The 17,815-nt window shown below is 40.7% G+C and overlaps 2 protein-coding genes across 2 annotated transcripts; one reads left to right on the top strand and one right to left on the bottom strand.

Moving 5' to 3' along the window:
- Positions 1-1,529: 1,529 nt before the first annotated feature.
- Positions 1,530-7,187, bottom strand: LOC308301530 (piggyBac transposable element-derived protein 4-like). Its single transcript, XM_080745543.1, has 5 exons — positions 7,096-7,187; positions 6,109-6,210; positions 4,288-4,488; positions 3,520-3,579; positions 1,530-3,280 (listed from the first exon to the last, which is right to left on the bottom strand). Exons 1-5 carry the CDS (start codon positions 7,163-7,165, stop codon positions 1,647-1,649), a joined length of 2,067 nt encoding a protein of 688 aa, XP_080601669.1. The 5' UTR covers positions 7,166-7,187; the 3' UTR covers positions 1,530-1,646.
- Positions 7,188-8,477: 1,290 nt separating this feature from the next.
- Positions 8,478-13,987, top strand: LOC308301573 (uncharacterized protein). Its single transcript, XM_080745595.1, has 7 exons — positions 8,478-8,651; positions 10,404-10,540; positions 11,124-11,249; positions 11,433-11,460; positions 12,217-12,273; positions 12,853-12,952; positions 13,088-13,987. Exons 1-7 carry the CDS (start codon positions 8,615-8,617, stop codon positions 13,215-13,217), a joined length of 615 nt encoding a protein of 204 aa, XP_080601721.1. The 5' UTR covers positions 8,478-8,614; the 3' UTR covers positions 13,218-13,987.
- The last annotated feature ends 3,828 nt before the right edge of the window (positions 13,988-17,815 follow it).

Raw genomic sequence — 17,815 nt, 5'->3', positions numbered from 1 at the left:
ACAAGCTCACAACACATCGTGCTGGGAGTTGGGACGAGTTGTTTTGTCAGCTTGTAGATTGGATATAAATCAGACATAACACAGCAGGTCCACACACCCTGCGGTTCTCTTTGCCTAAACCAGTTGAACTAGGTTTCACACACACACACACACACACTCTAATCTGTGAGTCCAATCATTTGAGAGTTTACACCAATGGTGGAAGTACTCCAATAGAAATGGCAATACCACAATTACATTTTTTTTTATAGATATTCAAGCTCACAACGTGCATCGTGGCATGTTGTGAGAAATAGATTTTGAGTCGAGTTGCATCAATAAAACTAAAAAGTTCTAAACGTTTTGTTTTACTGGAAGGCATGTTCCTGAATTGCCCCCTCTGAGACACAGACCAAGTAGACAGAAATGGTGCCATGAAGACTTAAATAGGATGAAGTGCTCCTTTAACATAAACCTGGCCCATTATATGGTCTTAGAGTGCCATCTAGTGGCCAAACATCAATGGTCAAACTATAGGCTACTTTATGCCAATAGAATTCGATGAGGGCACATAGTGAATCTTGTGGACATATTCATATATATTTCATAATTGCCATAGTATGAAATGTGACTAATTAATGCTATGGCACATGAGGCCATTTATACAGCCGTCTCCAAATGTATGATAAAAAAATTGCTCAACTACTAAAGGGCTCCAAATCCAAACTTCTTCCCAGTCACTGATGCTGCTGGCCTTGTGGTTTCTGACTGAATTCTAGAACACTGATTCTCGACATTGGGTGCAGGATCCACCAAAGGTCCATTTGTACACTCACAGTTAAATATACACTGAGGTTTTTACTGTGTAGATTGGGCTCCCAGAGATTGAAGAAATGAAATGGGGTCCATAGCCAAATCTGCATATCAACCTTGAAATTCAAAAGGCTGAGAATCACTGAACTAATAGTGGGATCCCAGTGTAAAATACTCAGTGCTTATTTAACTCAGAGTGCGTACATATGGCACACTCAGAAGAAAAGAAAAAAATCAACCACATACAGTATAACCTATTCAGGGCATGCCATAATGGTCAAACATTCAGTGAAAATAGGTGAAGATATTTCATATAAAGGGAAAAGGTGGGGGGGCCATGTACAGACCTCTGGAGGAAACCAGCTAATGACATTTAGCTGAATGAAGTAGCTCAGTTCTTTATCTGGCAATGTCAGCTGACTTCTGGCAATGTATAAATACCCAAGTGTCTCTGTTTTTGTACAAAGATATTTAAGGTTACTTTCTCATGTAATATGTTTCTTTATGGATAAAGGATCCCTTGAGAATTATGGTACAGGTATAGCCGAAAGACTCCACCCAACACAAGTGCAAAGATCTCTTGGTACCACAACGTCCACTGCCCTGAGTCTCTCTTTAGCCATTTATTGTTGGCTTCAGTGACATTAGGCATATGAACAGAAGTTGTTTTCAAACAAATTCCAAAAATAAATACAACTCAGAAAATGCTTTTTTTACATACTTTTAGTAAGGTCAGTTTACATTCAAATGCAGCCTTCCGTTCCGTAAAAATAAATGTATAAAGTAACCTTTTACAAACTTATATTCAAGTACAGTTTACATTCAAATGTGCAGCAGCTCAAATACAGTATCAACTACAAGCTCGGATCAGTGTGATAAATTGGGAAACAATCATGGTGTAAGGGCATCCGACAGACTGGGCAATAGGTGCGTGTCTCGCTCCGCAGACCTTTGAGGTTACACAGCCTACATCTCTTGGTCGGTCTAGCTTTTTTACGGGTGGGCTGTAACGTCACAAGTAAATGGCCTAGGGTGACATCCAGCCTGCCCTCGGCCTCCTCGCGTGGTGCCCTTGGATCCGGTTCGAGTGGAGGAGCATTCCTAACCCTAACCCCTTCTGCATCCCCGCTCCCCATTTCCTCACAGCGGTTCCTCCTCCTCTCACGCTGTGGTGCCTGTACACTGGTCCAAGACCGTATGACAGATTGCATGAAGTCGACAAGATATTTACACCTACCCTGGGGGTTTTTGGCCTGATAAATAACAAAAGCGTTGAACATGCATATTGAAAACAGGTAGGCCGCAAATTTGTTCGTCCACTTGGTAGTCTTCCTCATGAATGGGTAATATGCAATATGTCTGTGCAACTTATCAATCCCATTCATTCTCTGGTGGTGCTCAACAATGCAGTCAGGCTTCTCTTTTGACACTTTAACACTCCGATGTCTCTGCCATACCTCCACGGTTTCCATGTTTCCCTGGTGGAATGTCGACACCATTCGTATAATGCTTTTATCCCGCCACCCCAAGAACATCACTTTGTCATTGTGCATCGCAATTGAATCCCCAACATTCAGGTCAGCGTCGGTAAGCCGTCGAATGCACTGTGGTCCTCCCCTGTTATTTTTGCCACACACATGTGTATTCAGCTCAAGCATACGGTCACACATTTCTACAGAATTTGTTATGTTATCCATAAATAACCTGTAGCCAAAACCTGCTAGCCCATCCAGGAGGAATTCAACTGTCTCAACCTGGACAGCAGGTTCTCTGCAGTACGGTTTCATGTTGAAACAATACCCTGTCGCCAAATCACAGAGGACATAAGTCTTAATCCCACATTTCTCTGTCTTCTGTCGATTAAAGATTTTAAAATGTAGGCGCCCACGATATAGAAGTGTACCCGCATCAACAGAAATGTTTTTATCTGGTATGTACATTTCACGAAATTTGGAGACAACATAATCTAAAACTGGTCGGATTTTGCGCAACTTGTCAGCACCAAGGTTTGCTGCATTTGAATTATCAGTGAAGTGAAGAAACCTCCAAATCAGTTGAAAACGGTTTCGAGACATGGTTTTGTTGAAGAAGGGGGTCACCAGCATCTCATCGACTGACCAGTACATTTCGATTTCCGGTTTATGTATTATGGCAGTAAGAAAGTGGAGCCCGAAGTAATGTTTCAGTTCGGCCACATTGGTAGGTTTCCATGCATTAGCTCTAGCATGCGGTGTGCTCTCACCGTCAGGTGGTATGCACTGTGCTGCATACAAATTGGTCTGCTCAGCGATACGCAGCAGCAGCTCATCTGTGAGGAACAGTTCGAGGAAGTCAACCGGATCTTGGGACTGGAGGGCAGCCGCAGCACTGGCAGGCCCAGGGACTGCCGTGAACTCAATGTCTCTGGGATTCCAGTCCGTTTGGCTCCAGCCAGGCTCTGCCGGAAGGCCTCCACCGCGTCTGTAGAATGGTGCACCCCTGCCACCTCCTGGCACACGTTTTTAAAAATGATTTCATTTCGTGCACATCATATTTACTATTTTATAATTTACTACTGTGATTTCAGAAGAGTCAAGGGAGGCACAGCCCTCTACTTCTTCATTGCCACCTCCAATTACAATGTAAATGATAAAAGCATTGAACAAACAGATCTCTATATCTACTCTACAATGCAATAGAATTATACAATGTGAAAATGTATCTGAAAAAAATAAAAAAATGTCTTACTTTTTGTACTGCTTAAAGGTCTAGAATGAGTTGTGGGCTCCGCTCCATCCGACTCCGTATCTAAAATCATAGCCAGGAAAATATCAAATAGTTTGGTAAATATGTAAACAAATCAATTTACAATTTTGGGATTTAGTAAATAAATGTGACTTACAATAAGTATATACAGTATGTAATACATAAAATGCAGTACATAGTCACCATGCATCCAATGTAATAGTAAATTACTTAGATCAGGGTTCCCCAATTAGTTTTCCCCAAGGGCCAAATTATGTCTAGGCATCTAGGGTACCAAGCCGAGGGCCACAACATTGCAGGGGGCGACGGTGGCGTTTCCTCTACTCCAGTGACAGTTCAGATATCGTCGTTGTCGGGTGAAAATCTTGTATGTCCAAAACCGTTCGTTTTGCATTTATCATTTTTAAAATGATTTAAACTAGTGAAAACAGCAGATCTACAAGCACACAACGCCTCGCGGGAGGCGTTGTGTGCTTGTAGATCGGCTGTTTTCACTACTTTTGTGCGAAGGCCTTGTTTGATCAAGCAGAGCTTTACTTTGCAAAAGAACGTACACATTTTGAGATACAGGTTTTCCACCCGACAATGACGATACACTAGTGTTCTTGCTGCTCTTATACTACCATTATTACTGGGGTTGGTGGGGGCCAGACAGTAGCCCCCCGCGGGCCGCAAATGGCCCGTGGGCCACCTATTGGGGAACCCTGACTTAGATCATCAGCAGAGGTGTAATGGTGATTTTGTCTTTACCACTTTCGAAAGTAATAGGGTGCTCTTTCCTCGGGGTCCATTCTTCGTCCGCCTCGTCCAGATCAGTATCTGTATGGTCAGATTGGGACGGCTGGGAGTTGACTGGACTCTCCTGATCGTCGTCGGATTCGGAGAGGTCCGATTCAGTCTCGACCTCGATCACCAGGTCCATTGCATCAGGTTCTTCTGGGTCGACGACACCTGTAGTCAGGGAAAGTTATCAGAATATCTGTCAAATGTGGGAATAAATTCCTTACCAAACAATTTCTTCACCAATGTGTTCGTAAAGGTGTCTAGTAACATATCTAACAAAGATTGAAATTCAACATCCCTAGCAAAATGTTTGACAGCTAGGGTAATTCTGGGTCTCATTCACTTACTATACACTATACTGTAAGGGAAGATATCACTCCCAAAATTATGCTTTAAGTGGGATGTGAGGGGTCTAACTAGGTGTTTTTAATTATTCTGAATCCATTGCAAGCATTTGTTTTGCACGAAAAACATCCCTTGGGCCAAAAATGGACCCCATACACCTTGTGAAAAGTGATGACTCATCACTAAACCATAGTTTTTTCGCATCTGTTTTTGGCCCAATTAATGTTTTTCGTGCAAAACAAATGCTTGCAATGGATTCAGAATAATAAAAACACCCAGTAGACCCCTAAAATGCTAGCTACTTAAAGCATATTTTTGGGAGTAATTTTTTCCTTTATAGTACAGCGTATAGTAAGTGAATGAGACCCAGAATTACCCTAGCTGTCAAACATTTTGCTAGGGATGTTGAATTTCAATCTTTGTTAGATATGTTACTAGACACCTTTACGAACACATTGGTGAAGAAATTGTTTGGTAAGGAATTTATTCCCAGGGTTCTATTAAAATTCCCTGACTACTGGGATCTCTTGGCAACCAACACCAGGCTCTTGGTCCATTGCAGCGGGTTCCTCTGGGTCAACGACAACAGGGATCACTTGGTAACCAACACCAAGTTTATCTAAAAAAATACATATTTAGCTACTTGTATGCATGCCCCGACCCACTGAAATCAAAATCGCTAAAATGGCTAAAACAATAGAAAGCAGCAAATGAAAACATTTTAACACTCATCTTTTCTTTTCTCTAATTACAATCTAAAATATGAACCTTGTTGTAAAAAAAAAACTAAGTTGTCCTTTAAGGGTCTGTTTACGTCCCCCAGCAAAACAAACCAAAATTGATTGTAGCTCTTAACTCTCTCTATTGCCGTTGGTCCAGGCCGCTGGTGCCGAGCTGCTTGAAAAGTAGCACCTCCGGTTTGGGCCAGAAAAAAGTAAGAAAGCGGAATCTCCATTGGCCATGTTAAATTTAGCAGGAGAACGCCCATTTCTCCATTTCCTGATCCTGTGCCGCTTCTGCCGCATTACCGCGCTAGCTAGTTAGCTAGTAGCTTTGGGACGCTTCAACACATCAACATACAATCTTTGTGATCGGCCACGAAATGGCTTGTACTTGTAGATCTGTACATTTAGAAGTGATGATGTTTATGGTCTTGCGTTAGCAACGTGAGACCATAAACGTCATCACGTTAGAGTTCACAGTTACCTTGTATGGTGTTAAAATGGGCGCGGAGGTTCGACACGAGGCGAAACGCCTGGAGAAGGGGAAATCCCCGTGACTGTCAGGCAAAAATGAGCTAGAGCCGCGATACACACAAATGAAGGCTGTACGCACTGCTTGGTGAATTGCACGTCAGTATTTGCTTACAGAATATACACCGTATTTAGTCAATTTATTTACATGTTATTTACGGCCAGATAATGAATCGTTCCAAATACGTACTGTGTTGTGGGTGGTCTTCAGGTTCCTCCTGCTTAATAGCAATGTCCCTGGCTGGGTCTGGAGAGTTCATCTTCACCTGCAGTCTGGACTTCACACATTGGTCTGAAATGAAGTAAGTGAATAATAACTGGAGACCTAGTGGAGAATAACAATAATGTTTGCTGAAGAAGGTAAACGCAATACCGAAGCCCAACTCTCTAACATATGAACCTGGAATGCAAAGACAATGAGATTGATATTTAAGGGTAGACATCTTGCTTAATTTATGATTGTAAATTATGTCCCCAAGCTACAACTTATGTTAACAAGTACGGATGAGAGGTCCCTAAGACCTGTATTTATGACTAAGTCCGCATCTTTTTTGAATTCGGGGCCCCAGGTGGATTTCTTCGTTTTCGTATTGAGTGTGTGAAGCTGTATAAAAGGAACAGTACGGAGAATACGATGACGTCAGAAGCTTGTCAGACTGACCGTTGTACAGGGCCGCTCACGGAAAATAGCAGATCTACAAGCTAACAATGCGTTGCACTGTTAGCTTGTAGCACGGCTATTTTCGAGAAACATACCCAGAGCCTTTTGCAAGTCGGTAGAATTGAGCGGACTCAATACCTCTGTGCTGCAGCCTAAATAAGCCAGAGACATTTCCCCGTGGCACATTTCAACGAAATACCATATTCTCTGGTCTGATGCTATATTTAGCTTATTATTCACCATTACTTTGAGACTGGTCGTAGACAGAGCGTAGCTTGTTCGCCTCTCCGAGAGGCGAAAGCTATTGCGGAGGGTTGCGTGCGTGCATCAGGCAGGATAGTTGCATTTTCAGCTCAGTCAACAATCACTGTGACATCCACAATAAACACAAACCTGTCCAGTGACAGTCCACTGTTACTGTCCAGTCAGAGTCCACAGCTCATAATATAACAAAACTTTCCTCCGGATTTAGTCACTTTATTTACAGACAGATAATGAATCGGGCCAAATACGTACTGTGTTGTGGGTGGTCTTCAAGTTCCTCCTTCTTAATAGAAATGTCCCTGGCTGAGTTTGGAGAGTTCATCTTCACCTGCACTCACTCCACACACTGGTCTGAAATGAATAATAAATGAATAATAACAGGAGACCATGTGGAGAATAACGATAATGTTTGCTGAAGGTAAAAGCAATACCTAAGCCCAACTCTCTCTAATATATGAACCTGGAATGTAAAGACAATGAGATTGATATTTTAAGATAGACAATTAAACATTGCTTAATTTATGATTGTAAATTACGTCCCCAAGCTACAACTTATGTTCAAAAGTACGGATCCTCACTCCCTAAAATCCTCCTGGCCCCAGCCATGCATGGAGGTGTCCATGAGCAAGACACTTCTCACCTAACTGCTCCCCGGCAGCAATCGGCTGGATGATGCTGAAATCTGAATTTCCAATGCAGAATTAACCGAGTCTTCCACTTTACCTTTCACCTTATGCCAATGCATTCACAGTCCCAAATCAGAGATTGATTGATGACATTGGAAGGCAGGCAGCCGGGAGGTGTCCCTTATTTGAGTTTGCAACCCTAGTTCTAACCACCTTTATGGCTCTAAAATGTAAAATGGGTAATGTGCCCATATGTCCTCCCCAAAAGATGTGCCCATTTCTGACCTCTTGCACTTTCAAGATATTCACGTGGGCCCTGATCCAGAAAAGGTTGGGAGCCACTGTTATTATCTGTCTGTCCATCACCAGATTCACCACTATACAGTAACTTGTTACAGTGTAAATCTTAGAACGCACTCTGGAAGTCCCCATCGATGGGCGATTGCATCACACTGCATTATTACACCATATCACCCCCTCACGTCACCACACCTCACATGTGTGCCTGTGCATGGTGGAAAGTAACTAAATAGATTTACTTAGTTACTGTACTTAGTAGGCTACAGTTGTGAGGTATTTGAACTTTACTTGAGTATTTCCACCTTCCAATACTTTTACTCCACTACATCTCAGATCAAAATATTGTACTTTTACTCCACTGCATTTATTTGAAAACTTTCTAGTTAGTTTTGTAGATTTTTATTATGCTATTAGGCCTATAACATAAACACTTCAACCCTAGGCTATATACATTTCGGCCATTTAAAAATAGCAGAAAGAAAACAGCATCGCAACACATTGTGAGCTTGTAGATCTGCTATTTAAGTTTATTATTATTATATTTTTTATACATTTTACAAATCTGAAAACTTGTGAAATGGGACATTCTGCATTATGAGTACTTTTTACTTTTGTACTCTAAGCACATTTTGAATACCAATACTTTTACTCATGTACATTTAGAATTCCTGACTTTTACTAACAGAGTACTTTTCCACCACTGCTGTCAGCCTGGGGGATCCCCCCAGCACGAGAAGGGTTTGGCTCTATTATCACGTCATATCAAGACAATCATGAGATAGACAATCATAAACACCGCGCCACTATTATTGCCCACCTACAAAAGTTGCCAAAAAGCTTTTCGAATGGATTTGTTTCTTGGCCGAAAACTGGTGCTCTGCCGTAAGTATTCAAAGTTAACATAACATGTTACATGTTTACTGTGTTGGCTGTTATGTGTTTTTTACAGTTGAGTTATCTTGACAGTCGACACTCACGCGACACTTCCATTGTTTGTACACTGTAGTTAGAAAGTGTAATTGCGTCATCTCAAGTAACGCAGCGCTATTCATTTTGAGCTTTGATTTCCGCGGCGTATGTTAGCATTTAAATGTAAAATATTGCAAATGAATACTAGCACTACATGTCTAAATAGGGGTCGTGTTTAACTCAATGGGTTTATTATTCACTAGCCAGGTATCTCAGGCTCTTCCAGGAATTCGGCTCAGCCTCAGATACGCGTTATTTGGAATTGAATTGCTGCCCCACGAGGGCTCGACTTCAGTAAAAAAATAAACATAAACAAACCTACTTCGCTACTAGTACTCACATAAATCACTGCATTGATATCATCATTATTTGCACGCCTAAACACAGCCTGTGTCGGAATCTCAATGCTTTTCCTTGTTTACCACCATAAAGAGGTTGGGGGGGGGTTGAAAGCAGTGACGTCATTGTCTCTACTCTGCGATTCTAGCCGGCAGATTCAAGATATTTAATTAAAGAAGGTATAGTAGTTAGCCTTGTAGTGAATGTGAATAATAAATACATACAAATAGCTATACACTGGCCACTGTGAAGTGAACGGTTTGTTGGCTATTATGTTTAAAATGAGCTGGTAGAGTGTACTGTATGAGTCTGTATCCTTTTTTTTTGCCACTACAGAACCTGCAGTATTTCAGGAGACCATAATGATCAGGTAGCCCAGGGGTCAGCAACCTTTTTGAAATGAAAGTGCCATGTTTTTATTTTCTAGATGGTCAGTGTGCCATGTTACGTATGCCAACATAAATGACAACATGATAATGACTTACCAGTAAGACGCCTAAGGGCGAAAAGCAAGGTTGCGTCATGTCTTTCCCATCTGGCCGGTGATGTATATCGGACCAGTTACCCATATATGGAGACCCCTGGTACCCATAGATATTCACAGATATGGGCTTAATATTGATGACATCAGGGATCTCCATATGTGGCCATGAAAGGGATTTGGTTCCCCTGACATCACAGTGATGTCAGAGCGTGAGAGTCAGCGTGATGTCACACGGACACGGACACGGACATGATGTGCCATTTCTCATAGTAAACTGCGGCCTTTGGTCGCAATCAAACATTCTGACATATTTTGATTGGCAGGACATTGTTATAACGATCATTAGACTCAGTAACCCACCTATCTCCCTGACTCCCTCCTCAGTCAAGGTTCAGAGTTTTAATGAATGTAGAATTATGTGCAGGATGTAATATGATGTAAAGGTGACTTCGTTTAATTGACCACTTTTAAAAAACAATATTTCATTTTAAAATAAAAAATACTCTCTCTCACACTTCTGCCAGTGCACCCTCCCCTGTGCCAATGTTGGCACCCGTGCCGGGAGCGTGTAGCTGTTTCTACATATCATCTTTTCGACAACCAAACCTAACCCAAACCCTAACCCTAACTTCCGTGGGGTGAGGCGCTATGCTGGCCGGCGCTCCTTTGTAGCCTAAGTCTAACACAGCAGAGAAATTAAGTAGTCTGTCTGACTGTTTGAAGTTACAGTGAGTTTATATTGGAAGGAGCGTGTCAGATAAAATGAATACCAAATATCGAAATACAAATACTTCATTAACAAGTGGTTTCTAAAAAGATTTCTTCTCATTCTTTGTCTTAAGTTGCCATAGCAGCTGTTGCCAGTGCCCAACCTCTGAGATGCAATGTGACCAAATTGGACCATGGACACCAAACCAGATACAACCTCTTGGATCTTCCACTGTCACACAAATGTAACTACGACTGGACTGATGCTAACGTGAGTTAACCCTTTCAACACCTAGCTCATTCAAACAGAGCCAAACAGAGAACAAGTACGAAGTAGATATTGCAGGACTGGGTGGGGCATGCATTCGCAACTTGCAACGTCCCTAGAAGACTAGTGGCCATTAATAAATAACTCATTGATTGTAACATCTAACATTATCAGTACAAGTATTGCATAACCGGTTGGGGTATGCATTCCCACCTTGCATCGCTCCTGACTTGCATCGGCCCGACTATTGTTGCTGTCTGGCAGAATCCTGATAATGAACAACATATCCCTAGTAGTACAGGTGAAGTACAGTCAATCAATTCACAGTGGATATTAATGAGGAGTACATCTATCAATGCTAAAAGAAAAATAGTATTTAGCAGTCCCCGACTTGGCCAGTAGACTGACAAGGACACCAGTTGAATGGAACTCAATTCAGAGCAGTTTGTTGTTTGTAAAAGTATTATTATTGTTTTGTCAATCATTACTCTATACATGTGCGCGCACGGGTGTGTGTGTGTGTGTGTGTGTGTGTGTGTGTGTGTGTGTGTGTGTGTGTGTGTGTGTGTGTATTTGCTGACCTCAGGGCATCATAGTAGCCAATGAGGCAGAGTACAACAGGACCCTGGTGACCTCCTCAGATGACCACTCTATCACCACCACAGTGTGCATGGAGAAGCTGAACTATGAACGCACCTGCATAGATGGCCAGGTACAGAATGACCGCAGCATTACAGATGAACATGCTTATCATCAGAAGCTCTCTCACGCACTATTTTTGATGTGTTTTGACATGCATAAAGTAGGCATAGATTATTAATTAAGTGTTTTATTTAATTATCAATGAGTTTCATTAACTGTTACAGCCCTAACTCCCTCTCTCCCTCCCTCCTAGGAGCATGTGCACACAGCCCGCTGTATTGGTGAGTGTCATTATTAGTACCTTCAAGCAGTGCAGTATGATGAGATACAGTAACACCACACGGGTGAACAATACTGTTGAGGTCCTATTTTAAGACTATTTGACTCTGAGAGGAAATTGGGTCGTTACAGTCTAAACATTACATTAAAAGTCTGTAAAAAGTTCCAAAAAACGATATTGTTGCTGTCGGGCAGAAACATCTTATTTCCATATTTTAACTTGTTTAAAGTTCTTTCGTAAATTAATGTAAGTTTAGGACGTGAGGTTTCCACTGGACAGAGACGATATTTTGCTAATACTACGTCTGTAGGGAGGAAAGAATGCTGTATGACGGCTATTGAGAGATTTACAGAGCTTTGGAATTGTGGACATTTACACTGCATCCTATGTGGAATCAGCCTTGCTATTCACTTGATCTGTGTAAAGTAGTGTTCAAAAGAGCTCAGTGACATTGTGAAAGTGAAAACTCCTATGCAAGTGTGCATAAAGCCACAAAGAGATGGTGTTGGAGAAATACTAGTCTTGTATCACCTTCGTAACAGTTGTACAGTGTCAGTGAAGTGAGTGAATGGCTCTCTAGGAATTCAAATCAAAACACAGTCAAAGAATGATATCAAACACATTAAAAGCAGAAGTGGACATCGGGGAGAGTACAACAGTTAATGATTGAAGTTCCCCTTAAATCATACGTTGTTATGGAGTTAGTGCTTTGTTTTTGTTTTGTTCATGTTTTAATATATCCATTTTGACATCACAGCAATCTGTACTGACGAAAATGAAAGACAGACCCCAGGAAATGCTGTGGGCAATGAAGGTGAGAAAGAGAAATCTTAACAATAATGATAATGATCATCTTGTTTTAAGTGTAACTGGTTATAATGTCTCCCACTTTCTGCACGTCTCTTCCTGTTACTCTCCACAATCTGGCTGACCGTCGTCAAAGAAAAGGGAACGCCCTCTCCAGTGGTGTAATATGGATTTTTGAAGTGGTGGCCCTCTAAATTCATGACGTCACATGCACGTCACCCATAGGGCCTAGACACAGTAACATGATGTTTCTTTCTTTCTTTCTTTCTTTCTTTCTTTCTTTCTTTCTTTCCCAAATACACTAGCTTTATTTTATTTTATGTTATTTGAAAATAATCAACAATCAACATACAGTTACAAGTTAGTGAGGATAACACAATAAAGTCCAGCATAAGGGAATACACAAGTCAGTTTCCATATACACCATGCCTTTTTAATCATCTATCTTGCATTACTAATGATATTTGACATCAGCTCGTACATAATACTCTGTCTCCACCTCATCACTGTGAATTTGCTTTTTATTTTATTTTATTTGCCTAAAATCTTGACTGTAATTAGTGAGCTGTCTCAATTCTTCTTACAGATCGTGATTTCCCATGGATTCCAGTCATCATTGCTTTAGCTGGTGTTTTCGCTGGTGTGCTTCTACTAGTCTGCCTTCTCAACAAGGATCGCTTTCGCAGGTATGAGAAGTAAATATATTTTACACTACAATGAGTACAGATACTCAAGTAAATGTACTTAATTGCGGTCCACCGATGGCGTCTATGGTCCGGTCAGCCTGTATGTGATAATGTTGCATTGATCTGTGTTGGTAGGGCCTATGAGGCAGTCGATCAGAGAGTTCTCCAGTACAAGGGACCCAGCGCTCCGCAGCCCGATGTTTCCACCCAGGATGAGATGGATGAAGCTGAACAAAATGACCACACAGAGCACAGCATTGTGTGAGCAGGAGCGACAGTGTGTGTGTGTCTCACACAGAGATAAGATAAGACATAAATAAGTGGTTCCCAACCTTTTTGCTTGAAACCTCCCCTTCTCACATTTGCCAAAATGTCAATCACTTATACCTATATACTGTACCAAGAATTGCCGACCTACAAGGTCACAGCACGTCGCATCGCCATGCCTTGATGAGCTTGTAGATCGTCTATTTCGCTATTTTGGAAACTTTTTGAAACAATGTTAATGCTGTGTAGTGAAACCATGATCTTATTTGGAGTGCGCTTTACCCAAAGCTGTGGAAGCTGCGGGTCACTCTCTATGCTGCATCAGTGTGTGTACTTTGAGAGGCTTTTTGTCAGGTATAGTTAGTTTCCATGCTGCAGTTTCCATGCTTATCGTTTTTTGTCGGGCAGAATCTTTATTCTAACTGTTTGTGTTTTTTTTGTAAAGTAATGCCTTACTATAGCACCACACAAAAATATCAAAAGTAGCAGCTCTACAAGCTCAAACCTAGGCATGAAGCAACATGTTTTCAGCTTGTGGATCTGTTTCTTTTGATGCTTTCAAATTTGAATCCTGAAAAGTAACAGTTTTGGACTTTTTTTTTAGGTTTCCACGGATCACCCGATAGAGACCATACTGTAATGATGAATGTGTTTTTAATATTCTTTAATTTTATTTGCAAAGCGAGCTGTGATAGGCCAGTACAGGATACTGGCATATCTAATCCTAAATTCCTAATTAGTCCTAATCCTAAAAATAATTAAAAGGTATTTACTAGATCATCGACTGTAGTTGATAAGAGGCAACAAGAAACACATATAGCTTCAAAACAGTGTCCCTATTTAATTGAGACAGTGAAGATCACGTTACTGAAACAAATCATTTGGATCACCATTTTAGCATTAATTGTGCAACTCCAATACCCACAACAATGTTTAGGAGTCAGTTAATCCATTAAATCAGGAAAGCATGTGTCATTTTAGATTTTAGCCATATATACTTTGGCTATAAGAAAATAGCAGATATACAAGCTCATAGCACCCCACTTCATGTCACACTATGACTATATTTCTTTCTAAGCGAACATTGTTAACATAAAACCTTGCTTCTGGGGGTCCCTGGAACAAACTATTTTGAGATCGGCGGCCAAATACTGTACATATAATTTTAGGGGTCATTGACATGAAAAGGTTTTGCGTACCACTGATATAGAAACATAACTTTTTGAAAAAACAGTTAGGACTTAGAAGACATTTTGTACAATCTGCCTCAGGTCTTAATGGGTTTCTCAACGTATGGTACTGGGACGACTAGGGGTCCAACTGGACTCTGAGAGTGTACTGAGAATAGGTTAAATTTATGTCTTTGGACATCTGACTGAGAGTTGTTGAAATTAAAAGATGAACCGGCTGTGGAAGTCAGGAGACTCTTTCTGCTGCAGCAGTGCCTGCACACCAAGTGGCCATAGACCCACTAGCTTTAAACAAGGCTAGATTACCATCAGCTGCAGTGTGGTTTTGAATAATTATAATGTATTATTATTATTACTATTTTATTATTATATATTAAATATTATGTTATTACTATATACATGTATATCGCTGCTGTTGGGTAGTAACCTTTTATGTCCATACTGTTTTTTGTTTATTTGTTTTTAGTTTTAGTTTTGTTTTAGGTTGTAAATGAATGTCCTACTTTGTCATACTACAGTGTCTACCAAGTATTAAATATCTGCAATTTTAGTGATTTTTTTTAGAGTGAAAGTGGTCAAGTGTGGCTATGGGTTTTATAAATATTGGACCCAAGAACATTATTAACAAGAGCTTGAGAGAGAAAACATTACTACATTGGATCCATTGGAACGCAGGTTATTTTTTCCAGTTCGGACATACAAGGTTTCTACCCGACAGTGACAATATGAAATGCTGAAAACACATATTTTTATATTGTTAAAGCAGAACTTTGGGTGTTGTCACAGTGTCACAGTGATAGGATTCATGTTCACGATTCGAAGTTCTCCTGTAATAATTATATACAGAAACTGTTATATATTTGTATTATATTTTTATATTTACATTAAGCCTATATAATAGTCTATTCATTAGACAATGTGACTGTGCCACATACAGTATATGCCAGTTTTGTCTTTATCTTTTTTCACAGAGCATTTATTCAACCTGACTGTACTGACAAAATGATCGTTATGTTGGTTCTAAAAGTGGGGTCTGGGATTTCAGGGGGTCCACCAGCTAAATTATCGAATTATTTAATATAGCATCAAAATCAGTTCAACCACTTTAACTCTAAAATCATCTATTTGAAAATAGACGATTTACAAGTTCACTTGTGGGGCGAGGTGTTCATAGTTAGTAGAAAGAAATCTATAAACAAATGTGAGAACTGATGTTGCATATTCAAAGTGTGAGGCCGTGGGTCTCCCTCAGGGGTCCATTTTTCATGTCTACTGGGCCTTTTGTGTGTGCTGGACTATTTTTAAGTTTCTTTATTCAAAATGTTAATTTGATCAGTTACACACTGCTCCTGTATATGCCCATTCAACTTCAAACTCCCTGTAATAATTGAAAATACACATCCTTGCTTCTGGTGACTGTCCTACTAATGAATGGGGGAGACCTTAATTTCATTATGTTCATATTTTCGGAAATATAATGTTGCATCAAGGAGTTCAAGCATGAAATCCATGAAATTCATCTATTAAAATAATAATCATCATCTGTCCGTCTCTGTCTGTTTAAGTATGAATATCCAATCACCTACATCATTGTGTTAATACATATTACACAAAGTAACAAAAACTGTTGTGGTGGGAGTTCACGGTGTTGTGAGTCTTGTGACAGCCTGGAAAAGATGACAACAGAAAGAAGAAAGCGTTGTGAACAAACATGTTTTTTTCTCCTGGATTGCTCTGGTCTGTCAGGGCCCTATTCTTGCCACGCAGTGCCTTACCTGTTAGCCATACCCGCTACCCATGTTTTACTTTTTATTCTTTTTATTCTTTTTTTACATATCTACTGCATAGTACTGTGTTCTATTCGTCTGTCATTCAATGTTATATGAGATACTTTAATGGTTTCCTGTGGAAATAAGCTTAGTCTTTTCATGGATCTCCTTTTAGTAGACCTTGTACCAAAAATCAAGGGGAAAAAAATGGAAAAAAGTGAATCCCATCAAGCGAAACACCCGGAGAAAGGTGAGTTCCAAAATCCCCCAAAAAGTGAGTCCCAAAATCAAGGCGAAACACCTGGAAAAAGGTGAGTCCCATCAAGACGAAACACCCAGAGAAAAGTGAGTCCCATCAAGGCGAAACACCCGCAGAAAAGTGAGTCCCAAAATACCAAAAAATCCCCAAAAAAGTGAGTCCCAAAATCAAGGCGGAACACCTGGAAAAAAGTTAGTCCCATCAAGGCGAAACACCCGGAGAAAAGTGAGTCCCATGAAGGCGAAACACCCGGAGAAAAGTGAGTCCCATGAAGGCGAAACACCCGGAGAAAAGTGAGTCCCATCAAGGCGAAACACCCGGAGAAAAGTGAGTCCCATCAAGGCGAAACACCTGGAGAAAAGTGAGTCCCATCAAGGTATCTCTGGGTAAAATTCAATAAAACACAGGAATATATGTTAAGATTAAGTTCTTGGGGGAGGACCCTCAGCCCAGACCCCGACACCCCGTTTAGGGAATCTCCCCCCTACCCCCTTAAAAAAATAGAAATAGAAATCTTATTGGTTCTAACATTCCAAGGTTGCTATCCCTGCATATGGTCTAGTGGACTGTTGATGGGCCTCTCAGATCAGAGCAGCCATGTTCAAATCCCAGTCCTCCCATAGGTCACTGTTCTTTTACTTGGAGCTTTTCAATGTTCAAATACAAAAGAATTACTCAAGAGCACTCAAAAGTTAGTGAGAGATGGAGTAGTGGTCTAAAGATCAGACTGATCTCCTGATGTTCCATGTACTAATGTCAATCCTCCTACATTGCTGTTTTACTTTGACATTTTCATGGGTAAAGTACAAAATAATTATTCAAAAGCACCTAATATTTATAGGTTGGAGATGGTGTAGTGGTCTAAAGATCAGACTCTCAGTGCAGAGGTTCTGTGTTCAAATCCCAGTCACCCTATTAATTGCTGCTCTATTACTTGGACCTTTTCAAGAATAAAATACAAAATAATTACTCAAAAGCACCAGTAAATTTGCAGTGAGAGATGGGCTAATGGTCTAAAGATCAGACTTTCAACTAAGAGGTACCATGTTCAAGTCCCACTCCACCTACAGTTCATTGCTGGAGTACATTGACCTTTTTAAGACTAAAATTGTCTCAATTTTCTCAACTTTTTCCAATGGTCACAAGGCATGAGGGTCATAATATATTTATGTAAAAGGTTTGTTGGACAGAGTTCTTTCAGATATAACACCCCACCTTTAGCTCTCAGGAAACAGGGGGAGGGACACCCCTCCACAATGGTCCTCCGTGTACCTTGGGCATGGGACTTGAACCTGTCTGAAACCTGCCTGTAACAGGGACAACCGATCAAGCGACCATACCATTGAGCCAAGGCACCTTTGGGCCCTCAGCAGGTATC

The sequence above is a fragment of the Nannobrachium achirus genome (genome assembly GCF_963921795.1).
Source record: "Nannobrachium achirus genome assembly, chromosome: 17".
Lineage (NCBI taxonomy): Eukaryota > Metazoa > Chordata > Actinopteri > Myctophiformes > Myctophidae > Nannobrachium > Nannobrachium achirus.
This window is presented reverse-complemented; position numbering and strand designations above follow the sequence as displayed.